Source organism: Sylvia atricapilla, chromosome 4 (assembly GCF_009819655.1).
Source record: "Sylvia atricapilla isolate bSylAtr1 chromosome 4, bSylAtr1.pri, whole genome shotgun sequence".
NCBI classification, from domain to species: Eukaryota; Metazoa; Chordata; class Aves; order Passeriformes; family Sylviidae; genus Sylvia; species Sylvia atricapilla.
The window spans coordinates 69,082,511-69,109,164 of NC_089143.1; the positions used below are offsets into that span (position 1 = coordinate 69,082,511).

Genomic DNA, 26,654 nt, shown 5'->3' on the forward strand with positions numbered 1-26,654 from the left:
TATCTTACATTTTATTCATTTCATTTGGAGCATCGTTTGCGCGGCTCCAGCCGTACACTGAAGCTCGATGTCCCTGCCACGGCTCCGCCCGTGCCTCAGCATCTCCCCTCCCTCACTGATTTGTTAAAAAAATACGGATATTGATCTAATACCAATATCCAACTATGACGGACAAAGAGTCTCTAACAGTTTGAAGTTAGAAAGTGTGTGTTTATTACGATGCAGGGCAGCGTGCGGGATAGCTCCCAAATACACACCACAATTTACAGATGATCACAGGGGCTTTTTATGTACAGGAGTATTGAATACCCAAAACACAAATGCATATTCATGACTCTGGTCCATCCCATTCCCCGCTTTGTATGGTAATTAGCCAAAAAGCAATTAAGCATGCGTAGTTCATTCTTTGAAATGTCCTTCTTATGGGGTGGGGTCTCAAAATGATGAAGTAAGATGGGTCTTCCTCGCTTTGACTTTTTAACCCTTTAGTGTTGGTGACACCTGGATCCTGTTTTCTCAAGACTATCCGATTTATGATCACATTGTATTCTCGGAGTCTATTGATTAAGTTGACAGGTCTCCTGATTTATCAGTTCCTTAAATCCGGCTTCTGTTAAGAAAAAGCGGGAAGTTTACCTCAACAATGTCTAGTTAGCAAAGGGAAGTCTACCTCAATGTTATGAGGGAGGCTAAGAATTAATTCATGCTTGTAATAATATTTTATATAAAGTGCTGAAAGTTAAATATAGTAGATATATGAAGCACCCCTTTTGTAAAATTCAGACTGAAAAACCTAAAACTCAGGGAGAGACTTCATTTGCATTTGAAGGTACAGAGCAAAGTTCAGATCCAAGGGGGGAGACTTCATTTGCGCTTGAAGGCACAGGGTGAAATAACATTTTCTTGGAACGAGACAAGAAGCGATCATCACTGTCTGACCAAACACCCACGCCACCTGGACATCATCGCCGGGCCGGAGGGAAAGACAAAAGGACTTCAGTAAATAACTATGCAATGCAAAAGATAACACTATATCGGACGGGCTGAAAAGATTTACATCCTGGGTCTAGCCTGAGGGCACAAAAACTGTATAAAAACCTAAGCTCCAGCAGCAATTTCTTGTGAACAAGGGGAGGACTGTCCGCTGGTCCGACCTCGTTCACCAGGTGCCAACTCCCGGGCTTGGTGTCTTCAGTTTTTTTGATTTAGTTTGGTGGTGGACTTTTTATTTCTTTGTAACCGAATCGACTTTAATAAATTTCTTTATATAAAACAATTCGGCTATTTTGCCTATAACACTCAGCAATACCCCGTTTAACTAAAGTCCTTAATTCAGCATTAACCCCCGATCACGGCCGCCCTCCCTCAGCGCCGCCGAGCTCCGCCCCGGTGCCGGAGAGGCCCCGCCCTCCCCCGGGCGCGCGGCTGTGGCGGCTTCCGCCCGCGGGGCCCCAGGGAAATGGCGGCGGTGTTTTCCTCCGCCGCCTCCTCTCCCGCCGCGCTGCTGCGCCCGGGATGGGTGTCCCTGAGGCGGTGGCGAAGCCTCGCTCGCAGCAGTAGCAGCTCCCCTCGGAGCGCCGCCAGGTACCTTGCGCCGTTCGGATCTTTTTCCTCTTGATTCTCCTCCTTCCTCCGCCTCATCCTCCGCCTCGTCCTCGTACCCTTCATGGCGCGGCGGGCGAAAGGGCGCCAAACGTCTGAGGGATCGGCGGGCTCGGGTTCCCGGCGATCACCCTTCGGGGTGGATGCCCTGGGATCCCCGCTGAGTTCCGCGGTTCTTCCCGGGGAAACGGGGGAGGACCAGCGGGAGAGCGGGCGGCGAGCGGGCCGTGGCCCGGTGATCGGCCGGGGATTTAAGCGGTGCCCTTGAAATTGAAGTAGAACTTGCGATGTGATCCTTCCTGTCCTCTCTCAGAGGGGAGTCTGTGAGCACACGTTTGCTTGCCCCTGGTACCTTAGCGGGCCTGTCAATGGATTTATACAGAACTACTGCCTCTATTCATCATTTGGTGGCAAACAGGGCATGCTTTGGTGCAGTGGGCATCAGTGTCCTGACAGTAATCACCTCCTGCGTTTAATTTATTGCGCTGTTTTGCAAAGGGGTTCTGGTGTTGGTTTTGCAGCACTGCAGCTCTGAGCTCTTGCCCGCGGGAGGGTCTCTCTGAGCTCTTGCTTGTGGCCCATTTTGTTTATGTGTGATTGTCTTAAGACCTGGCTGAAAGTTGACTAAAGAGATTCAGCAGATCCCAAGTGCCAGTGCTGAAAGCACTATCTTTGTGATTTCAAGAATGAAAAGATGAGTGAGCTGGACAGCAATTGAAATAAGCATCTGACCCCTTGGATGTTCTGTGTATTGAGAATTGATTCTGCCAGTTTTGGGACAAACATCTGCATTTCTGGACCAGTATATACCTACTTCTGTTCTATGCTGCTAGTAACTGTTTTTTCCAGTTCTGCAAAACGTAGATGTTCCTGCACTAATAATTTTCCAGAGGTTTTTACGGGGTGTGGGACACGTCCTGTTGTGATATGATCTCTGGCTTTTAGAGTACAAATTGATTTCAAACAGCAGTGCAGATCTTTGTTTCTGTCATGTCCTAGAAGTCACCAGATTCATAAACAAGAAGAATTTTCTGTTGTAAATCCATACTGGGTTCAGAGTATCCATGGGTAGGTGGGATAACAGTGGGGCAGGGTGGTGAAGTAACACATTAAGTCTGTCATTTAACTAAGTCATGAAATCTGTCACAAATCTGTCATTAAACCTGTCATTGACCAACACCTAGTCAATGTTTTAATGTGTATAAAATTTACAGTAATAATAATTCATGACTTAGTTTCAATGTCTTCAGTAGCCTGCTGCAGTGCAAGCTTTCTGTACAGGCAATGCTTTGTTTATGCAGTTCTTGATATGATATTTCCAGCAAAGGGCTAAAACTATTTAGATTCTAAACCTAAGAACCATCAACATATTTCAGTGTTTGCTATTTTTATATTTTACGGATATGAGAAATACTATTTACTGACTCCCTTCCCAGCAGCTATGAAATATGAGAAATATATCATTGAGGCTTGAACAAAAAATAGTCCTATGTCAAATCAATTTTTAAAGAAATTTGAGGAGGGAAGCAGGTAACTTTCCTTAAACCAATAAAACCTAAGGGTGTAAGAAGGTTCTCATATTTTATTCCAAAATGTAGGAGTTCATGTAAGTTAATGTGGCTGGCTGCATGTTTTGGGGAAGGTGAGTTGCGACTGGTGAGCTCCTCTTCCATGTGCACTGATGGCACATCTGTGCTCTTCAGATAAGAGAGTGGAGAAACTCTTATTTTCCCGCATCAATTTGTAGTGTGTTAATGTTTTTCAAATAATATTTGAAATGCTAGCGCATGAATCAAAACGTTTGGCAGTATTTAAAATGGTAGATCACACACTTAAAGGTGTCTTCTTCCTAGTGAAATTTTAGACCTAAATATTGTGTATCTTTTTATAGTGACGAAGCAACCGTTATCTCAGGGACAAAGCTTGCTCACCAGGTTTTGAAAGAAGTCCGAAGGGATGTGGAATCGTGGGTATCCGCTGGGAACCAGAGGCCTCACCTCACTGTCATATTAGTAGGAGACAATCCAGCCAGCCACATCTACGTCAGGAACAAGATAAAAGCAGCTGCAGCTGTGGGTATGTCATAGAAATACTCCTTAGTAAGCACAAAATACTCCTATTTAAAAAGAAAAAAACAAAAGCAGGAGGAATCCCCTTAGTGTTTTGTTTAAATTTTACACGAATTTCTTCCACGTTTTCTCTGATGGACCTAAGGAATTGCATGGATATATGAAGAAAGTAGTTTTAGTGTGATTTGAATGGAAGCCATAAGTTTAATTTTGCATCTCAAAATGGTGTTTGGAAACAGTTGTTAAGAATCAGACAGATTTTTGGACTAAAGGACTAAGCTACACATCACTCAATTTCCTTATTTTAACGTGTCTTCTGGGTTTTTTTTAATCAGGCATTTCTAGTGAGATCATACTGAGACCTAAAGACATTTCACAGGAAGAGCTCTTGGATATGACAGTAAAACTCAACAAGGATTCAAGAGTTAGTGGTTTATTAGTTCAGCTACCTCTCCCAGGTATGTGACATCTTTGTTACACTCCTCATATACAGTCCATGTTTAATGGAGTTTAATAATTCCAGGCTGCAAGTGTACCTTAGGGACATAAGAAACTCTTGAAAGAGGACATGCATAATGAAACGTTAGGTGAGATGTTAATTTTTTGTTGTTGTTGAATGTGCAGTTCATTTTGAAGAAACAAACAAATCCTGAGGATAATTTCGTATGCCAGACTAGCTTTTTTTTAATGATTAGTCAGCATGGTGTTTCAAGGCATTTCACATCATTTATCCAGTTTAATTATGTTTTTTTTTTTTAGCGTGTTGCACTGGTTTGCCTTGAGTTCCATGCTTTCATCTCCTATATCATGCAAAATTATGCTGTGTAACAGATGATACTGTAGCCTTTCTTGTAGTGACTCCAGATTTTGCCTTATACATTTGTTTATGTTTTTTCTGCTGGCCCTAATGTTCCAGGTGAACTTTATGCCGAGGTCCTAAAAGCCTTGACCAAACTTTTGGGTGTTTTTTATTTACCTTCTCCTAATTTGTAATAAAATCTCATTGAAATAGCACCAGGGAGCAAAGTGGCAAAGGGGTATTTTTGCAGTGATAAAACTTGCAAAGGTAAAAAAACTAAACTTAAACTCTCTTTTATCTATAAAACAGCAAAACTGGGGCAGGTGCTGAGAGTTACGGAGGGAAAAAATGCTTTGGCTGTATTTGTAATAAGCAGCAGTGTTCATGAGGAAGGTTTGCACTTGGTGTTACATGAAAGCTGCCTGAAAATGGGCCATGTACTGAAATAAATTGGCCACAAGGTGGAAGTGTAACACAAGTAAGGAGCCCCATCCTGGCCTTCAAGGTAGGAGCTGATGGAATGTGGTGGGTTTCCTTTGAAAGAACATCTCTCCCACTAACAGAGATTAGCAGCAGCAGGTGTTGTAATTAACAAAGTTTCATTGCAGCGATGAGAACTGCAAAAGATGGAGCCTAGGCAGCCTAGGGATGGAAATCATCCTGTCTGAAGGCTTGTACACTGGACCCCCAGTCCAGTGCTGTGTTACCCAAAACTGGGAGGTGTTGTGTGTCACGTGTCTTACTGGTGAGGGTACTCAGGGAAATGGAGATAAGGTACCACTTGCAGAAATGCATTTGTAATTCATGAGGAGGATATCAGGTCGCTGCAGTCTGCTCTTGGGCTGTCTGCTTTCATCAGTGCACAGTTCAGAACTTCTTTTAGTCTTGAAATATAGTGAATTTACACCAGGTCAACGTGAGAAAAGAAAGAAACCCTGAAGATAATTCTGTCTGTGTCAGTTGAAATGCTGAAGTCCTTAAATAAGCGTTAGTCCTAAAATTGGTTGAAGATTTCTCTCAAGAACTGTGACACATCTGTCACAACTACTGCATGAAGACTAATTAGCCTCCATCCAACCTATCAGACAGACATGGCTGTTGCTTGTGTTAGGAAAAGCCTTAGAACAATTTTATCAATAGAAGAACTTTGTCAATATTGCAGTGTCCATATAGTAAAGTTAAATGTGCAATTTGTCGTGAACTGGAAATGTTCAGTAATTTATTTACATAACAGAGGTCAAATATGACTCAGGGAATTGATTTTTTTTTCCCTCAAAGGAACTTAATAAACTAAAGGGCCAAAAGCTAAGTTAGCTCATTTTCTGATTTATTTTTTAAGCTGCCTTGTAATGGAAGGAGACAAAGCCTAGAAGTTTTGGAAATTTTATCAATGGAGGCCACTTAATCCAGAATTGAGGTTGTTATGTGGGGTTTAGGGGTTTTTTGCACTAAACCACACAAGGTGTGGCTTTTGATCAATACTGGGTTAAAAAATGGAATCAGAAATAGCTTTGTTCCGTTGCACTGTTGTGAGGCAGGGCAACTTAACTTTGAGGATTGTCATCTTTGTCTGAGGAGAACTTCTTTACTGTGCACCTTTTGAGTGCATTACTTGTGATAGTTTTCTGGAGACTTTCCTATATCTTAGTTTGAATTGTCTGGGAGACGGCCACGGAATGTTTATCTATTTGAGACAGAAGATGAAAATCCTTACAGTATTTTTCTCAAATCCCTTTTGCGCTATATTTTCATTCTCTTTCGCTTTTGAAAACCAGTCTTTATTTTTTGTGTGCCACCTCCAGAGGGAGTTGTTGTGTAAATAGGAGTTTCTCTGTGTGCAAATGCTTTGGCAAATGATGCCCAGTGTAGTCCTTTAAGTTTAGCTAACAAGGGAGAGGAGGAGTGCAGAGAGGAACTTGGCCTGGAGAGTGGCTTGGAATGACAGCAAGGAAATTGGTACAGGTATCAGTTGATGTTTTATGAGACTGACAGTAAGGTAATTAAGAAATTATTTTGTTCCTCTGGAAATGAAGAAGTCATGTGGGAGCAAACCAGGAAAATGCATTTCTTGGGGCAAACAGAATCTGCTCGTTAAATAACATAGTGACTGTCTCTGCAGTTTGAGTTGGGTTGTTGGTTTGAGGGTGGCCTGCCCAGGATAGTGTTTTGAAAGCGTCCCTGCAGGAGAAGGAAGGTGTCCACGTCCTCTTCTCAGGCCCACAGCTCACTTGTCCCCAGCTGTGCAGCTGCATTTCTTCTCAGTACTGTGAACTCTGTCCTGGAATTCTGCAAATCAGTTTTGAGTGTGGAAAATATCCATGTAAAGCATGACTTTTTTTTTTTTTTTTTTTTTTTTTTTTTTTTTTTTTTTTTTTTTTTTTTTTTTTTTTTCCCTTTTGCATAATTGTATCTATTATCTGTCTGGTTCTGGGAAGCTAAAGACAGTGTGGAGGAGGTGTTTTTTTCAGACCAGTGTTCCACTCATCCCAGGCACAAGGAAAAGCATGGCTGCCAAGTTTGTGTTGGATAATCAACTGACTTGCCTAAGGGTAACAAGTTCTCTTTTGCAAAAGCCATTTAATAGGTTACTCCAAATTTCTTGGGTTTGTGTTGGGTTTTTTTAATCCCCAAGTTTACATAAAAACAAGGTTATGGTTGCTCTCAGTCTCTGTGGGGCAAATTTCAGTTCTAACAGACTCTTTCATCAATGTATTAATTTGTGCAGTCTTTTCTCGTTAGGATTCAGAAGGAAACTTCCTCTCATCAAAAAACGGAGAATTAAATTGTAAATCATAACAACCTGGTTTAATTAGGGGTTTTTTAATTGGAAATCTTTTAACAGGTGGTTACATGGTTTAAGTTCTATTACATGCTTATCTTTTAATTATCTAGCTCCTTTTAACGCAAAACCACAAATACCTACTAAATTAAAACATCCTGTTTACGTCTCTAAAATATTTTACTGGCAACATCTGAATTTCCTTATTGACACTCATTTTCCTTTATTTGTATTTTTTAAACCTCCTGGAGTGCTCTCTGTCTTGGATGCTGGGATATCTTGCCACACAGTTGCAGGATTCTGTTTAAGTTGTGGCTAGAATGGGTGATGTAAAAGATGCAAAAAGCAGTTGCTCTAAGTTGAAAATTTTAAAGCCCCAGCCTACTTGTCAGTTTTAGGGGAAGGTGCTTTGGTTCACTCTCACTGGTGCTCAGGAGAAACAACCAACTTCTCAGGAGGTTCGATAACAAAGTGGTCATTAACCCAGAGAGGGTCAGTGACTTTCTCCCCATTTACCCACTCGGGGGCTCAGCTTGACTTTCTCCCAGACAAAACCTCTCTGCAGGTCTGGGTTACCACAGGCCATGGGTCAGCCACTGCCATTTTGGGTAAGGAAATGGGTTGGTCACTGCCATTTTGGGGTTCTCAGCAGGCCGTGGGTCAGCCATTAAACACAGCTTGCTTTTTGGGTCAGTATGGGATGTTTTGTGGAGTTGTTTCTCTGGGGTGTTCAGTATTCCAGATTTATGCTTGGGTTTGTAAGTCTGCTGAGAGAGGTCTGGCAAATATGTCTTTTCATGATCAATGCTAATGTTTCTGCAGTATTAGCTTTAAGCAGTTGCAGAGCTGTCCTGTGTCATTAGTGCATATGAAAAATACTCACTATGAATAGATATGAATATGAAATTATGTGTGGGCAATGCCATTTAAGCCATGTCCATGTTTTGAGATCAGCGATATCAAACAGTTTTGTGTATTCTCAGTTTTCTAATGAATCAGATATGTTTTGGTCCTACTGGGTAACAGTTGACTAAAAAAAATAGTATTGCTGGAAAAGGAAAGCTAGACCTGCAAAGTTATTTCAGTTTGAGATTTCCATGAATTTGTTTAAAAATTAGCTCGTGTATCCTCTGTGGGTTTAGAAACCAGAAAAACGCATATATTCATATATAAAATGCAAAATGCTTATGTTCTCCTGTGGTTTGTTGGGGTTTTTGAGACACTTCATATTTTAGACTTCCAGATTGTAGAAGTGACTCTGACATGACTTGCTTAAACATTTCTTCTTACAGTTCCTGTCCTCATTCTCCACTGAGTACTGGGCTCCCATATTTTGACAGAATCTGTTGTTAACACTGTGACAAATGCCTTTTCAGTAAAATGCTTGAACAGGTGAGATTGCCTTTAGGGGGAGCGCAGTTTGTTCAGTCAAGAGCAGTAGTTAATTAATAGTTAAGTAGTAGATCCAGGCTGTATGCTTGTCTCTGCAATGACCCTGGTGGTATTGATGGCACCTGACAAGTGAAGGAGCTGTAGCTGAGAGCCGTGTGTCTCCTAGATCACATAGATGAACGGACGGTCTGTAACGCCATCGTCCCTGAAAAGGATGTGGATGGGTTCCATATCATGAATGTTGGACGTCTGTGTCTCGATCAGCCTTCCATCATCCCTGCCACTGCAGCTGCCGTCTGGGAAATCATAAAACGGATGGGTAAGAGACTCACCTGTCCTGAAACTCTTTTTATCCTGGGAGACGAACAAAGGATTAACTCAGGTGTGGGCTAAAAGGTCTAGGTTATCTAAATGCATCAGGCTGGTTGAAGAACAAACGTTCTGAGTATTAACTTGAATAATAATAAGCTGCCAAGTAGATGGGCTCCAGTGCCATTAGCACAACTATTAATTAAGTGTAGACAGTAGTACTGGGTGGAACACTTCAGTAACTTCCTGAATTTTGTAGTTTTGCAGGAAATTTTCTGTGCTGTTGTTGACATGATTATTTGTCAAATAGAAGATTTGAATGCATAAATTCTTGTGGAGAAGGGGGAAAAACAAGAACAAAAAAATGGGAGCACTTAATTCAGTACTCAAAGGGGAAAAAATGCATATGTGTTCAACAGTTGTATTTTTTTATTTAGAATGTATGTGTTCTTATTGATAAGTGCTTCCCTTTGTGGCTGGAGCAAGGAAATTAAGTCCTTGCTAAGGGTGATTCAGATAACCTGAATGAGTTGGCAGTTTCCTTTCTCCAAAGTGAAAGCTGAAAGTTGTTTTGTGGATTCATCACTCAAATTCAGCCTTGTGGATTTTCAAGTTGTGTTGATGTCAGCAGTTCACAACAACAAATAATTCTGTCATGGGGATTGAGAAGAAGGATTTAGATGTATCAAATTAGTGAAACATAATTCTTTAATTCTTTTCTTTCCTACAAGGAATACAAACATTTGGAAAAAATGTTCTTGTAGCTGGAAGATCTAAAAATGTTGGAATGCCTATTTCAATGCTTTTACATACTGATGGAGGGCATGAAAGGCCTGGAGGTAAGTCTAGGAATGTCATCCCAATGTTTCCATTTGTGAAGTCCTGAAAATAAAGCTGACTACAGGACTCAGATTAAAGAGAAAGCTTTCCACTCTTGTCAATACTTGCAACCAGACCAAGAAATTAAATTTGCCAACACATTTCCTGACTTATTCTCGTGAGAGCAGTTTCTGGACTTGACTTTTTCTGGTATTAAGTCATCACTTCCTCCTCCTCTATTTGAAACGGCTACTGTTTCTAATGATCCTCGAGGGTAAATACTGGCAGTGAGGCCTTGAAGAGGTGCAGAGGCTCTTGTGATGTTTATACAATGTAGCTGTTTATGTGCCTTATCCCCATGCTTGTTCAATATTAATTTAATTTGTTGTACTCACATGAGCACACATGTACACATATGTATACGTATACACACAACATACATTTATGTATGCATAAAATAAAAGTGTGGAGTGAGCCTTGTGTTGTGCCATGTCAGTGAGGTGTTGCTTATGAAAATACACAAATGACAGCTAAGGAACTTTTCAGCATGACCTCTATGATTACCTTCTGCAGTGCAGTTTATATCCCCCTGGAAAGTGGGTGTTGTGGCGGAAATAGTTTTAAGTAATTCCAATTACAGAAGCTTGCTATAATTGTGCTGTAGAAATTAAAACAAATATAATTTAGATAGAATGTTGCCCTTTTGCAATTTCATGTTGATGTTAGAAAACTGCAGTGGTAGTGTGCACAAATGAGGTAAACATGGACGTTTAATCTCAGGCCTATTTAATTGGAGCAGAGTGAATCTGTTATTAATATAATAAAACACTAAAAGCTTTGTACTAATCATAGAGTTGGTTTTTCAGCCTCTGTGGGAAAGTTGCTATTTGGAACTTCTCTCAGTGCTTGAATTGTAATTACCATAGGTGCATAGTTCTGGTCTCATCCTCATTCCCACGAAAATTAGTAGCATTTTTGCCATTTGCAGCAAATATTGGGTGACATTTGTTACTGGCAGTGCAGCTGATGTTTGAAGTAGGCTTGGTACAACACAAAGTCACGTTGCAAACTACTTACATGTTTCCCACGTGGAAATAAGGAGACCTAGTGACCTGTGATGCTTTCAGCAGCTTGTTGCAAAACTCTCTGCAGCTGCATGGGCAGTTTTCAGCTGTAACTAAACAGTGTTTGCAGCTTCCAGTTTCTGAGTTGATTGGATCCATGGCTCAGTTTCGTTGTCTTGTATCCTGAGTTTCTAGTTCCTGTTTGACTGTCTGGTAATGCATCTTGTTTTGAGGGGCCCGTCCATGAGATTTTTGTGGTGCTTCATGATCTTCTGCCAGGGTTTTGGTTCCTGACCTGTCAGATGACTTCCCTAGCAACCTGCTTGCTGGCATTGCCAGTGGTTCTAAGTATGTCACATATTTGGTGTAGGGACAGAAGAATGTTCAGAAAGTCCCTTACTGACACTGGAACCTAGATACAGAAAGAGTTACACTGGAGCCTAGATACAGAAAGATTTAACTCATCTTTAAATTATTGTTGCCTAACTGAAGAAATGGATTTATTTCTCAGGTAGTTTTCTGGTTTTCCAGTGTGCTAAGTGTTGGCACACAGTATAAAGTAGCTGGCAATGAGGAAACAAAGGAACGTGTACTTCTTTGATATGAGCTGGCATTAAGTGTGTATGTATATGCTGGGTTCATGATGATAAATACTTCTGTATTTGGGGTGATTTGGTGGAGTTTTGCTCCCTGACTCACAGATGGGGCTTTCTTTGAAGATCTGATTCATGTTCTGCTCTTGGATTTAATTTCTGCTTCTGCTGTGAGCAGCGAGAGGCCAGTCTGGATGGCGTGTGGAAAGGAAGGCAGGCCAGGCCATGGCTTCAGCTTGCTTTTTTTTTTTTTTTTTTTTTTTTTTTAAATTCAGCAGGAATTAAAAAAGTAGAGACCAGAGAAGACCTACAATGAAATGCTGACAAAGAACTTTCTCAGGTTATCAGTCAAGAAAGAGGTTTTTCAGCAACTGGGATGATTTAATTAAATATTTTTAATTGAGAAATGGTGCAAGGGGTGTGGGTGCATGGGATTTTGTTAAAAAATTTTGGTTCTTTGTTGTAGGTTTTGATTGGTTTTCTTCATAGGTTATGAACAAAAGGTTAAATGTTGGGGACTGTCTTGTGATGTTTCATTTGTAGATAAACTCATGTCCTGCAGGTGGCAATGTCTGATCAGATGGTAAAGCTGTGTGAACTCCTTCCAAAATAAATAATGTTCAGTGTAGGCAGGTCAAGAGACTATCTCTGTTTTAGAAGCTAGGGGAATTGACTTGGGAGTATGATGTGGAATCTTAATTGTTAAATGTATTCCTCTTCTTTCAGCAGAAGTAGCAGTGTAAAAATAGTTGTTTATTTTCAGTTTGGGCATGGTCACAAATAAATGGAAAATCTTCCCTTTCTGAGGTGTCTGTAAGCTTCTGGACTGCTATTCTCAAGGTAGGGGCTTTTTTTTTTTTTTTTCCCTTTTTTTCTCCTTTCCTTTTTGGTAGTGAAAGCAATTACTTGGTTTCAGGAGCTGACTACAGACACATTTCTCACTAAAATCTTAAAGGCAAGTTAGCACCAATTTTATTCCTCAGAGATAAGTTTGTAACTTTGGATTTTATCCATTGGTTTTTCTCCACCTTTCTGCTAAGTAATGATTGTGATTTTGGGTAAGACATACTTCTTTTGCTTAAAACAGGTATCAGAAGACTCCTCTATTTATTTCAGGCCTGTACTTTCCTGTTATCATTATCTGAAAATGTCTCTCTTTGGGGATATGATGTGCACTGTTGAGCCTGAAGAAGAGAGATAAAAAGTGCGAGGAAAGAGCAGAGAAGCCAGAGCACAGAAGAGTTGAAGATGAGATGCCTGAAAGGGTTAGTAAGATGAGAGGCACAGATTAGATCAGTCAGACACATTCCAGAGGAAGCAGATGTGATGGTAATGTCTGAGAAGGCAAAAGGTTTTAGTTTAATTGCAAATTACATGGCCTAGGTGTCTGTGATGAGTGGAAGGCAGAGATGGAGGTGTGTAACACCTGAACACTGTGCAGTACAAATAATTGCAGAGAGGGTTGTGAGGAGTCTTCTTTTGAGAGCTGTTCTCTTTGTTGCTTGCTTGGGCAGTCCTTGAGGGAGTACCACACCTGCTGTTGGATGCAGTAGGAGACTTCAGACCCTCTCTCTGTGACTGTTGTGGTCTCTCCTCAGTATTTCCATCAAAGAGCACAGGGTTTTTCCTGTCTTACTGGGAGGGTTTATTCATAGCTCTTGCCAAGAAATGTGGGTGTCTGCAGGAGCAGAAGGGTGTGTGCTTCTTGTACTTTTACTGGTGGTCTTGTATTGAAGCTTTCGTGTGTGGCAAACAACTGAGTCTTGTGGCACCCTGTACAAACTGGGCTTGATAAAGCAGACACTGGGTTCTGTGCTGGGTTTGCTTTGTGGAATTCCACTGAACATAGCAAAGCCACGGAAGGGCTTCCCTTCCCGAGGAAGGGAATTCAGTCCACAGTATGTAAATGAGTTCATCCTGGGAGAATTTTTAAGAGCAAATGTATTTTCATATGTGTAAGCAGCAAGTGTTGTGAGTGTTCTGCCTATGCTGGTTTAAAAGTCACGTTCCAAGACAAATCTGATAATCTGTACTGTTGTTAATGCACCAAAGTATGTAATTTGCACCTGAAAGTGAATGCTGTACTTTTTATAGCATTTTATATCTGACAATTAATTGTTTTTCTCTTCCATTTCAGGTGATGCTACAGTGACCATTACTCACAGATACACTCCAAAAGAGCAGCTCAAGATCCATACGCAGCTCGCTGACATAGTAATAGTTGCTGCAGGTAATACTGGTTGTTGTTAATACTCCAAATGCAGCATTTCAAACCTGGAAAGAAGACTTTGCAGTCTGTGTCTGTGGCACTGGCTGTTTCACGTTTCATTGAATAATCAGTGCTCGTGCTCGCTGAGGGTGTTGCAGTGGGTAGAATTTCTCATTGTAGGAAGGGCAAGTGATTTGTCTCTTTGTTCTTGCCCTTCACATTTGCAGACTCATAAACGGTTTCTCGTCACATGCAACACCTTTCCCTTAGGGAGACTTCAGAGTGAACTCAAGATTGGGAACCAGTCAGTGCATAGTTTATACAGGTATAATTATGTAAATATAAACATTTCTCTGTGCCATGGAAAAATCATGAGTAATTTCAATTTTGACAGGAGGGTTTCTTTAAATCAACTGGAGGCTGCATTCATAAAACCACGGTATCATTCCCCCACTGTTAGAATGAAGGCCAACCTTGCCAAATTAACTGGAGGTTTGGGTAACCTATGTAATTAATGTCTAGGTTTTGTTTTTTTTTTTAACAATTATCATGCCAAGAGAAAGAGAATGGTAATTGCATAGAGGAAGGGGACTGAAAGTTCTGTGTCTATACTCTTAAAGAAATGTAAACTGAAATACTTAGAGTTTAACTAATCTGTCCCAAAGAAACAAGCAGAACTCTGCTTCTAAGCAGCCTTTGTTATTTGTTTACAGGTATTGCAAGTAGAAATAGAAATTAATTTTAAAAAATCGAACAACCCAACTTAGTATAACCTTGGTAAAATTCTGGGTCCCTTTGCAGCTCAGGGATATCATCCGTCTCTAGTACCATTTTGTAGGACTACAAGAGGATAGTGTCTGTCCTCTTTTCTGCGCCCTTTCCCACTCTTTCTCATCCTCAAGATCCAAGACTTCCTGATGTATTTTCTAGATGAAGACACACAGGTACCTGTCTAAAGCTTATAACTTTCTGTTGAAGTGAGATGCCCTTTCCTTTAAGGTTTAACTTCACTGCCTCTTTCCTAAGGCAGGCCAGGAGCAAGAAACAACTTATTTGTCCCACATCTGATTGTTCAACTGTGGACCTGACCAGAGTTCGTCACTGTGAATAAAAGATAACAATGCTGTGCTAACTGGAAATAAACCAGTAACTTTTCATCCAAATTCACTGCTTCCAATTTAATCATCATTTCTGATTTTTGTGCTGAACATGGTTTGTCATTGTTTATGCTTGGAGTTAAATGGTCCAGTAGCAATTCAGCTGTGTTTATTTTCACATTACTTTCCTTGTGTCATTTGTAACAGGAGCGTGATACAACACTCATTACACAACTTGAGATATACTTGGAATGATGAAAAAACCTAAGGCTAGGTTGTGCAAACAGCACACAGCCCTGCCCTAGTGGGTGCTCTGGGGAAGGTTGTGCTTTAGAAAGGTGGAATCACTCCAAGCTTCCTTTTGTTACATGAGAACCGTGCACATTGTACCTCTGGGATCACACGCTCCCCGGAAATGGGTGACCTGTTCAGTGAGTGTTGCAAAAAAGGTAACTTGCACCCTGCCAGGTTGGAACAGCTGCTTTTACAGGCCACTGCAAGAAGATGTGCAAATGGAAAAGAGGTTTTTTTTGCGTGTGCCTGCATGGAAGACTAAGATTCATTTTCCTATGTGGTAATTTTATGAGAGCCATCTGCATCCTGGCTCCTGAATGGTGACTTGTTGCAGTTAGTCCATTCTGAACTCACTGGTGCTCCACCAGTGAGTGCTTTTCTGTTTACTTGCATCCATGGTGTTAGTAATACTTCAAATCAGGTGCTTCTTTTCTCTGTTACTCCTGAGTGTGAGAAGATACATCTCTGTGTGCTGTCTCTCATTTGCCCCCAGGCTTGGGCAGCAGTTTTCCTGCTTACTTGGATTGAAACTATCTATGCAGTTTATTCCTTCCTTCTTGTTCCTACCCAACTCTTTGCACCTCAAGTTCCAATAATGCTGCTCTCATCCAGCCTACGCTTCCCTAAAATCTCTTTCAGTACTATGCAGCTTTTGGATTTCTATCCAAAGCGTCCTGTTTCCTGTCAAGCAGGCCTGACACTTTGTATCCCACCACAGCATTTCCCATCTTGGCCTGCTGTCCCTGCTGTACAGACATCCCATGGAGTCTGCTCTTTTTGCCATTGGCCCAGCCCCATGGCAGATGTGAGAGCACAGTTTTACCCAGCGGTGCCCCTAGAGCCACCACAGGACAGGCAAGGTGGCGATGGAAGCAGCCGGAGTCTTGAACCAGTCAGCTTGCTGCTCCTGCTCTCTGGGCTTTCCAGTCTGCTGAGAGAAACAGGACTCATCGGCCTGCTACGTTTGGAGAGGGGGTAAAGAGAAAAAGTGATGACTGTGCCAAATGCCAGATGAACTTCTGCTTGGACTACTTGCGCTGTCCCTCGGGACATGATCTGTGGTCCTCTTGTGTAGGAAGTGCTGGTTAATCAGATCCTGTATTCTGGTTAGCTTTCTTAGAAATTGGCTGTTCACAGTCCTTGCATCTAAACTCAGATTAGACAGGACCTTTTTTTTTCCTTTGTTTAAAGTGTGATTTATCATTTTCTACAAAAATTACCAATGAAAGGTTTTCCCATATTCTTCATTCAGTGCATGGAAAAAGCTGCTCTAATGTTTATCCCTTTCTATTTGATATGTAGAGTAGGCTTAAGTAAATAGATACACTCATTTGGTTTGGGGGTTAGTTCATTTGTTGCTATTAAGTATTTGGCTTATTATCAAACCATCTTACAAAGGGTGTAACTGTGCAGCTTCCGTTAATATGCTTCCAGCCCTATCACACACAGATCATTTACCCCCATGAGGGGCAAGGGGCATTATCCAATTACCAGCCAGGTTGCCATGGATTACATCAGAGGGGAATGAAGGAGATGCAGTCAGATATTATCAAATGGGCTAGGGAAGAGTTTGTGATCTTGACTTGCTCAACATGAGAAGCGTAATTTCAAGCGGGTGTCTTATGGGGGAGTGAGAAATGGAGAGCAAGGAGTGTTCTGGTATTGCCTGTATCCAAATGTGTAAGTGGCTGTTCTCCAGCACTGCATATGGAGCCAGAGCCTTGTACACCAGCACTTCCTTCCAACAAAGCTGCCGTTTCAAACTGTATGGATTTGATTTCTTTTCCTTTTTGCCTTCTCCCCACCTGAGAGAAAGCTGCTTTGATGGGAAAAGGGGAGTTCCGACTCCCTTTTTAGAGATACTCTAATATTCCTCTCAGAACAAAAAATTGATGGAATGGCTCATGAAGCAAGGTGAATTGTAATTTTTAGTTTGGAAATTCCCATTACTGGAAGTTGGAGGTAGGGAAGAAATTCCTGACAGGAGTCATATGATCATGGATACATTTCATTATCTAGATTTTGAAGTGACCTTTTAGGTTTTCTGGGTCCTGACTGAAACACATATTCATGATGAGTATCAAGATGCTTCACATTTAAATGTGCTGAAGAAATACAGTGCATATGAAAAAGCTGAGGTGGCTTGTTGTGGTTGTTTTAGCTGGAATTTCTTAATAGCAAGAACCTCCTACTCAAGGACATCACAGAGATGCAGCCCACAAGGTGTGCAGCGCCCAGGCTGGGCCTGCCAGGTCAAGTGCAGAGGTCTCCCAAATTGCTGTAAATAGCAAGAAATGGTGTTTTGTCCTCTCTGGAAGGTCAGCGTTGTGTGCTGGGATTGCCATAACAGTTAAAATTGATTATTGGCTGAGTGTGTTTCTTGTACCAAAACCAATCCCATGCACAAATTTTGGTGGGATGATTTTGTGGATTTTTGTGGGGTTTTTTAGTTTGTGTTTTTTTAGGGTTTTTTTCTCTTTTCTGTAGTAGTTGTAGTAGTTTCGAACTGTGCAATTGAGGAATAGTTGTTTTCAGTGTGGGGTGTATCAAGAAATGCTCAACCAAAAGAATTCTATTTTGTGTATGCATACCTGTACAAAATGGTACCCCTTGATATCATTCAAAACTGATAACCTCAGACTACCAGGCCAGGGTAATAAAATATGTGTTGATGATTCCAGGTATCCCAAAGTTGATTACAACTGATATGGTCAAAGAAGGTGCAGCTGTGATTGACGTAGGAATCAACCATATCCATGATCCTCTTACAGGAAAAACCAAATTAGTTGGGGATGTGGACTTTGAAGGTCAGTGAAACACGCTTTACACAAATCTGTTAGATAAATGTATTGAAGTTTGCAGGATTTGCTCATGATAAATCTTTGGACTGGGCACTGTGTCAAGACAATGTTTTAAGGAATTTTTTATAATGTACTCACTTGAATAAGAACACAACTCTATCTGCTCTTAAGAAACGGTATGTTAGTTAGGAGATGAAGTGTTAATTTTAATTACAGGTACTAGCAACCTGTAAGAGACAATACAGATGAACCCTTCTGGCAGTGGTGCAGAAGGTGCTTATGTCCAGTTTTTTAGTCCTTTGAGTTTGTGAAATGTTTGAAAAGAATCGATGAAAACAGTTTCTGCTCTTTCTCAAGCATAGGGTCTCACGCTGTTCATAGCAATTATTATTAAACCATAGCTTCTCAAAGCCTCCTTTTGCACTCTTCCTCTGCACTTGTCTGTGAAAATCTTAACTTGGCTTTAGAAGTATTCTTTATGCTAAAGTTTAATGTGGATTCAGGTAAAAGTGCTTAACATCTTGGTCCAGGCAAGCCTAACAGATAAAAATTGTTGTTACATATTGATCTTTTTTATGTTGAACTTGTTGCAGAGCAAGTTCACAATGTAACTTGAGTAAATATCTCTGCTCTGGAGGAGCTCCAGACTGGAATAGCAGGATTGTTGCACTTATTGGCAGGGTTGAGTGTGGGAAGCTTAGACAGCATTTACCCGCATTATTAATGGTTCTCAACAGTTCCTTATTTTGATAAGTATGAAAATCACCCACAAGTTTTTTTTTTTTCACAGTTATTAGCATCTTGGCTGGCATAATGTCTCAAAGCTTAATTATATTCAGAATGTTTTTAGCCAGCTGTGTGTATTTGTAATTACATCACTCCCTTAGTTCCCTGCTGCTTTTACTAATCATGCATGTTAGCTGTCTGTTAAAATCTGTGAAATTACCTTCATGAGTGTAGCTGAGCGACTGTCTTGGAATGTGTTTGGAAATATGTAACTGGATGTTTGCAACACAGCTCCAGGAAAATAATCTTTTGGAGGACAACTTGAAATTTTTTTTTCTTTTCGTATCCTGCCTGTGATGTCACAAATAAAAGGTTCTAAAGTACCTGCTTTAGCAGGTATGGGAGTACAAAAGCTGTAGCTTTGAGAAACGTGAACCTGCATCCTTCCTGTTTGTTTCTCTTCAAAAATGGGACCTTGTGCCTGCAATGAAGGTGTAGATTCAGTGGCAAGGCCATGATTCAGAGTTTCAGCAATGCATTGTATCTGTCTCGTCATGTCTGCTGTGGGTTCTCAAGATTTTACCTGGGGGGAGGGAAGATACAAAAAAGAGGGAGGAACTTCAGCTTGGATTATGCCACTGCAGTTATGAGTAGCATTTCTCTGTGCATTGCCAAAGGGAAGTTGTTGTTGGTTCATTGGTATCGGTGAAAGTTTCACTAAATCTTTAACAACAACAAAAAACATCCCAGTGTATATAGTTCTGAACACCAGCGAGTAAACCACCCTTGGCAAGTATTTTTCTGGCAGTTAGGAAGTGGAACAAGCCAGCATGTTTGTGTAGCCAATAATTTTATCCTTTTCCCCTGTTTGATCATTTGGCTGAATCTATATTTAAGCCTAAGTGAAAATGGTTTTTGCTGGTTGAGGCCAGGCACGTAAGTGGCTGCTATGACACCTGGCACCTGTGTAACATCATGTAGCCCATCAGTATCTATTATCTCTTCATTCACTTCTTTAGAGGAAAAATGTGGCTGTGGGGAGAGCAGAGGTTTAAGACAGCAATCGAAATTTCATTTACGAAAATAGACGGAAATGGCTTCCTCACCAGGTCACCTGGCTGAAAAGTTCCTGTAGTGGAAATTAATGTTTTTAGATGAGTGGAAGGTGTTTTGATTCGGTTGCTTCTCTTGGCAGTACTTGGATCCCATCTTCTGATCTCTGCAGGGTAGGTGAGAGAGTAAAGGTTATTTTTATGTCTTTAACAGCAAAAGGATGCATTTCAATTCTTCTTTTTTGTGTCTTTCATTGTTAAATTCAGTGTACACATTTGCAGAAATAATGGAATGCCTTTAAACAGTGTTTGCGATTTCCCATGTCCACACATGTCCTCTTTATTTTCACCCTCCAAACTGTGTCCACATCAAAAACAGTAGTTGTTTGGTCCAGGATGGTTCACTGCACAGTTCCAAGGTATCTAAAGAACAAGACAGGAGAACACTGTGCATGTGGAGGTCAGCTGCAAAGCACTGAGATACCCACCCTGATACTGCAGGGGTATATTAAACTGCACATGCATCTCTCCATGTAAAACCACCACAGCAAATGGAGAGTACCTGTTTATGTTAAGAATTTGCCAGAGTCTGTGCTCTGGGGAGTGGCTGGGCTGGCTTCTGGGAGCATCAGGAGGAAGAGTGAAGTGCCAGGAAGGAGAAGGAGCAATGGTAGCCCTATGTGATCCCCAGCACCATTTTAGCTGCTTTTGGGCAGCAATTTTCAGTGACACAAAGGGAGATCTGTTTCTTTGAACAGCATAGTGCATGTGTGGGTGTCCTTGGCCCTGTTTTATAGGCTTTTGTTGCCACAGCTATAATGCCAAGGGAGGAGGAGGGCTACAGGGACCAGGAACATGAAATAAAGCAACAACCTACCCAGAACATTTAGCTGAAACAGCTCTTTTGGGTGGAGCATCATTTCCAGGAGTAACTGGTAGAGCAGGATAGTAACACGCTACTGTAGTAGCTCACCTTTGCAAGTGGAACTGGAAATACCAATGAAACCAAAGTTGCTTGTATTTCTTTACAATTCCTTCCATATTTTTGACAAACAGCAGTGCTGATTGTTGAGTCTGCATTATATGCCGATGTAGAAAAGAAACCCATTGTGTAAGATCTTGGTTATGTGATGTAGTTGTGATGCCAGTGGAGGGCTTTACACATGAGACCTGCACTTTCTGAATTGACAGTGTAAAAGAGATTCTGGAAAACTGGTGCCACCATGAGCAGGGAGGGACTCCCAGCACTGAACAGCATAAGAGAGTAATTGATGTCGTCCAAGGTAATGGGCCTATATTATGCATTTTCTCTGAATGAGATTGACCACCACAATCTTCAAATCCAATTAATTCATGGAAGTGGTGGTCCTTCAGCTGTGCCTTCGCAGCAGCCCAGGAAGCCTGGGCTCTGTGACAGCAGCTGCATCTGATGGTGTTTGCTGCCTCTCCGTGTTCATTGTGATACCTGCCCAGCTATAGGCTGCTCCTCACTTATTGAATCCTTTCCAAATTAGCTCCCTGTGCAGCTTTCCCAAGCAGTGGTCGCAAAACCAGAATGGTTTTGTGTTTTTTGTTCCAGGTGCTTTTGCTACAGCTTTAGTTAGTTTGTTTCTCAGTTGATTTCAAAGATCTGGCAGTCATTTTGTCATGAAGAAGAGCCCAGTCTGTGTAATCATGTTACCGTATTGCTGCCCTGCAGACATTAGAGGAACCATTGCCTGTTGTTGTGCTCCATGAATGCAAGGAATGAATCAGGAGCTTGGCATTAGGCTGTGACAGAAGCCAGAAAGCCAGGTTGGCTGCTGGCTAACTGGGGTCAGTGCATGGCCAGTCAAGGTTCTCCTGCACAGAAGAGGGTGTTGTTCAGGGGCCTTACTGATACACACTGTTTGAATTACAGCACTGAACCATAATTCCTTGGTTTTCCTTTATTTCGCAGTTAAAATATCTGCAGCAAGATAAACAAGGATAAGAAAAAGAAGGAGCTCTGGGAAATGGGGTAGATGCTTGCTGGTTGGTATCCCACAGTGCACAGTGAGAAGAATCCCAGAACATGGGGAGCAGAGCATGGGATATCTAGTGAGACTGCTGAGCACATGATTTCACACTTGGACAGTGCTGCAGGGATGCAGGGATCTGGTGTAGCTTTACAGGGACTCGTAAAGCCGTGTGGAAACAGTGCTTAGGCAGGAATTACTCTGCATCACTTAATGCAGATGCACAAGACCCAGAGCTGCCTTCAGGTTGAGACTTGCCATTGGTTTGTGTGATTAACCCTATTAGGTGTCTGATGTCCTCGGCTTTAAAGGAACCTGAGAATGAAGGGCTGTTTCCAAAGCAGTGGATCCTGTTTTTCAAGGAAACAATCTACATTTCATTTCTTCTGAAGAATCAAAGGAAGATTTCAAGGTTCTACAGAAGCTGCAAAATAGCAGCTCCTCCCCCATAGGCATCTAATTTGCATTTTCCAGATTGTCAGGGGAAGGCCTGGGAGACCAGCACCCATCTGGGGAAAGCAGGAGTAAAGCTGTGGACAAAGTTACTTTATTCCCGAGAATCAGAGGCAGGAGTTGATGGAACTGACAACACAACACCTCACTTGCCTACATGAGATCAGTCACACATTTATGTGCTGTGTGAGAACTGTGCTTTGGCCTATTTCACTTGACCAGAAAAGGAAAGTCTATTGACGTATTTGAGGCCAAGCTATCTTCCCCTTTTGGTCACTGGCATTCATCTTGGAAAATTGCGCTCACCATATCTGTATTTACTCTTACCAAGGGCAACTTATCAGATGGTAGTTTCCCCAGCACAGGCACCTGTTGTGTGTTCAAAAATCTGTATCAGCTTTTGTGCATGAGCTATCTGGGTGGGTTTTTGCTAACTGACACAAAATTTGGCTTCTGCCACACCTACCCACAGGGATTTCCATAATGGTAGAATATGGGCTGAGGAATTTCCCAACAATTTGGAAATACAGTGCACTGTGTGTTTCCTGCTGGGTAGGGTTACTGACACCACAGGGAATGCATGTTGTACCTGACAGTCATCAGAAGGCTTTCTTGAGGAAAGACACGGTTTGGTTGTGGGTTGTCCTCTTTGTAGGTAAGGTAGGAGTAGTTTGAATAACACCACAGAAAGAAGTAGGTAACATTGCCATGAAAACAAACATATTTCAGTTTAAAGTGCCTACAGTATTTTCTGTGTAAATGGTTGTGTTTTCTTCAGATGTGGATACATTTCAATAATTATGATGTTAATCTGAGAATTCATAGTAACTGCATTAACTGTAAGCACCAATCTGAAGTGGTAGGTACTTCAAAATAGTATGACTATTTAAAAGGTTAATTATTTGCATTTGAGAATGCTAAGAGTAACTGTCATATGGCATCTTAATTAATTTGTTGCATTTTACATCTGAAGAAAAATCACATTGTAACTTGATTTCCTTTCCCTATATTTTAACAGTATATCTGGTGGTGCCGGTCAGCAGAGTAATTCAAACCCTCCTGGTTGTGTTTATCATCTCTCCTCAAAGAGAGTTGATCTTCTGTTCTTCTGTTGAGTGAGATGTTCACTATTATTTTTGAGAATGCTCTCATGAGGTCCCTGCCATGGGGGACGGGGGGGTTAGTGTTCAGACAGCATTTTATTAGTTTCATTTACCCCGCTCTTCAAATATAAATATCATTTCCCAAAACCCCCAATATCCAATTTTTCAAATTAGTTTGTAATATTTATGGTTTTGAGACCCTCTTATTCCTGACAGTTCAGACCACGTAGATTCAAGAGATTCAAGATAAATACACTTAAGCTAGTAGCAAGTGATCTTGTTTGTTACAAAGTCAGGTGCCTAGTTTTCCATCTCTTAATCTCTTCTCATCGCCAGGCAGAGTCTGCTCTGTAGTGGCTTCAGTGGAATTGGATGTGTTTGTGTCAGTTATGCTTGCGCAGTTGTCTCCTCTGTGTGTGCCTTTGAAAAAGCAATGCTTCTGAAAGTGGGGTATGATTTACCAGGAAGTTATTACTAAGCAAGCCAAAAAAGCCCCCATATTAACCCAAAAAAAAAAAAAAACAACCTCTCATGGTGGCACCCTAAAGAAACCCCAGCTCTTAGAATTAAAAAGGTTAGTAAAATGCCAATTGGTCAGACCATAATTAGCAAATAATTTGCTACAGTTTGTCCTGTGGTGAATTCCTACAAAGTTTAACAGAATTCCTTTGCAAACAACCTGCAATTCCAATTGATGGCATTTTGCACAGTAGATAAGAATATCAAGTCAGGATTTATTGCTACGTTATATGAATTCCTCATACAAACAGATTAACTTAAATGCACTCAAGGTATACACTGAATTGGAGTAGTCTAACATGGCTCATGGTTGGAACTAATTAATGAATAGGATTTTTCTTTGTGGTACTTTGGAAAGACCTGCCCCTTTGCATCCTGATTTAATCTAGGCACCCTAGTTATACTGACTAAAAAAACAAGAAGTCTTCTCTGGAGGAACTGAGTGTTTATGGCTGAAATTGCAATGGGAATTTTACCATTAGAACTGTATTTTTCCTTGAAGACAGCTCTTGTCTTTGTCACCTGTATTGTGAAGCAGAAAAACAAATCAAACAGAAGATTGTACTCTCTCCCTCTGCTGTCAATGGCAGTAGTTCCAGCAGCCTCCTGCTCTGCATGCTGCTCCTCAGGAACACAGAGCTGGGAGGGTCACCTCCTTACCTACAGAATGGCATCCTCAGCTTCCATAGCTCTCCTGGATTTTGCAGGTGCAGTGTCTCAGCTGGCAGATGGGGGTGATGTACATCCATGCTGCTCTCCTGGGCTCATCCTGACCTCATGTCACCCAGATGTTCCTGGGACAGCTGGTCAGCCAGGTCACATGGGCAAAAATTTCCCCTTACCAAAAGAATTAATTGGGAATAACCTCCCATCTGTCTGAGCACAGGCTGCATGAGTGCCTGTGCTGCCATGGGGAAAGGGCAACATGCTGTAGGTAGATCAGCTGCAGCAGGCTGTGAGACCCGGGCCCAGAACTAGTCCTAGGTAATAGATTCAGACTGGGGGCAAGTACCTCACAGCCCCAGTCCTGACTGTGTTCCATCCCTGCCATGGTTGCAGTAACACTTCTGCCTTAGCTTGTTCCTTCCCCACACTACCTCCCAGTCGCTGCCCTTCTTGTGTATGTGGGCTTTGGAAGGGAAAAAGGGTTTGGAAACATTCTTAGTCAATGCCTTTTTCTGTTTTCTCTTAGAAGTGAAGAAGAAGGCTGCCTTTATCACTCCAGTGCCGGGAGGGGTAGGACCTATGACTGTTGCAATGCTTCTGAAGAACACACTCCTGGTCACTAAAAAGCTCATTTACTAGAGCAAACGGGTTACCTTGGAAGAAGAATCTGAGTTGTTCTATTTATTGATACACAAAACATTTATTTTTTACTACAAATATATTTATTTCTACATTATATTTATTTTTTCATGTCAAATATGTTAAATCTGATGGTTTATAAAATGTTCAAATACTTTGTGTTACCTCCTATTGACTTATTATGTGCAAAAACGACTTGGAGAATGCAGCCTACACAGGTATGTTGGTGGTGGTGGTCAATTACATGTTTGAGAACGAAGAATGAACCTTAAATTACAACTGTATCTATGTATTAGGGCAGTTATAAGATCTTGTAAACACTTGGGACCTGTTCAAACAATATAAAAACTAAGATATACTAGATATCTTTTAAATACATGGTTTGGGTTCTGAGGTTACTAAGCACTCTGGATGTAGTTCAGAGTTCTTAAAAAAATTTTTTTGAACACTTAGAGCCAGCAGTGGCCAGGCAGTAATGATGACATGAATGCAGATGTTCAGTTAATCTGTTAAAATAGTCAAATAAGCTTGAATGCTGGTGAAATTCTGACTTTAAACATCTGCAAGAGGTAAGCATGGATAAATGGCTAGAATTGAGGCTGGAATTATTTCTTTTCAACGTCTGGACAAATTGTTTTGGTGCATAATACCCCTATCTCACAAAACCCCCTCAAACCTGAACAGCTGATTGGGCTGAATTTGAAATGGAATGGAATAGAATTAAATTGAATGGAATTGAGTGGAATGTAGTTAAAATTACTATATAGGTACAACATACGTAGTGCAGCAAAAGATGAAGAGGAGGAGAAAACCAAAATTTTATCCCTGATGAAATGTTTGTGTTGGAACTTTAAGCCATTTAATTATTCTCCTATTTTTTGGAACTGCATGAAGAGGGCTTTGTTTAGTCCATGTTGTAAGCCTTGGCTTCGATGGCCACAATATTTTGCTGGTTAGAGAAGAGCATATGGGATATGATCAGTATGTTTCTATTCCCAAAGGTTGGTTCCTGGATGGATCAAGAACAGTCCTATGCAGTGTAAAAGTTGTAGTGGAGTTACTGCTGGGATGCCAGTTCAGCTGAGTGTGTGCACTGGTGACATTCCCACTGAAGGCAGTGGTAGACAGATTGGACTTCTACAGCTGAGATTACTGATTTATATTCATCAGGAGCCTTAGGTGTTTGCTAGTTGGCTACAGGTAACTTGAAAGGGGAAGGAAAATGACTGTGGCTAAGTTCTACTGCTGTTAAAGGGGAAAATGCACTTACTGTGATAAAGAAATCAAGGTGATAAAGTCATCATTTCCGTGCTGACTGTTCTTGTGATGGACTTTGAGAGTTTGCTTTAGCACAATGTTTGCAGAAGTTTGACAGGATTATTACTGAATATATAATGCCAATGGTGCAGGCACTTGATTGTCTTTTTAAATGTAAGTGATAATATAAATTTATGTGGTAATATAAGTGGTAGGAGGATCAAGGCACCTGTAGACACTGTACTGGACTGATCAACTCATGACTGAAAGATGGAATAAAACTTGTTCACTGTTACCTTGCTGGAGGGTGTTGATGTGTTTTGGGGCATGGTTGTGTTCTTCCTTTGTTTATTGTGTGTTCGAAGCACAGCAAATGGGGAGACCATGCAGGTTCAGTCATCGCTGTGTCCATCTG

General features: G+C 41.2%; 1 protein-coding gene across 1 annotated transcript; it reads left to right on the top strand.

Annotated features, from left to right (window-relative positions):
• The first annotated feature begins 1,459 nt into the window (after positions 1-1,459).
• On the top strand, positions 1,460-26,534 carry MTHFD2L (methylenetetrahydrofolate dehydrogenase (NADP+ dependent) 2 like). Its single transcript, XM_066318468.1, has 8 exons — positions 1,460-1,584; positions 3,494-3,678; positions 4,007-4,129; positions 8,808-8,960; positions 9,682-9,789; positions 13,564-13,656; positions 17,708-17,833; positions 24,870-26,534. Exons 1-8 carry the CDS (start codon positions 1,460-1,462, stop codon positions 24,980-24,982), a joined length of 1,026 nt encoding a protein of 341 aa, XP_066174565.1. The 3' UTR covers positions 24,983-26,534.
• The last annotated feature ends 120 nt before the right edge of the window (positions 26,535-26,654 follow it).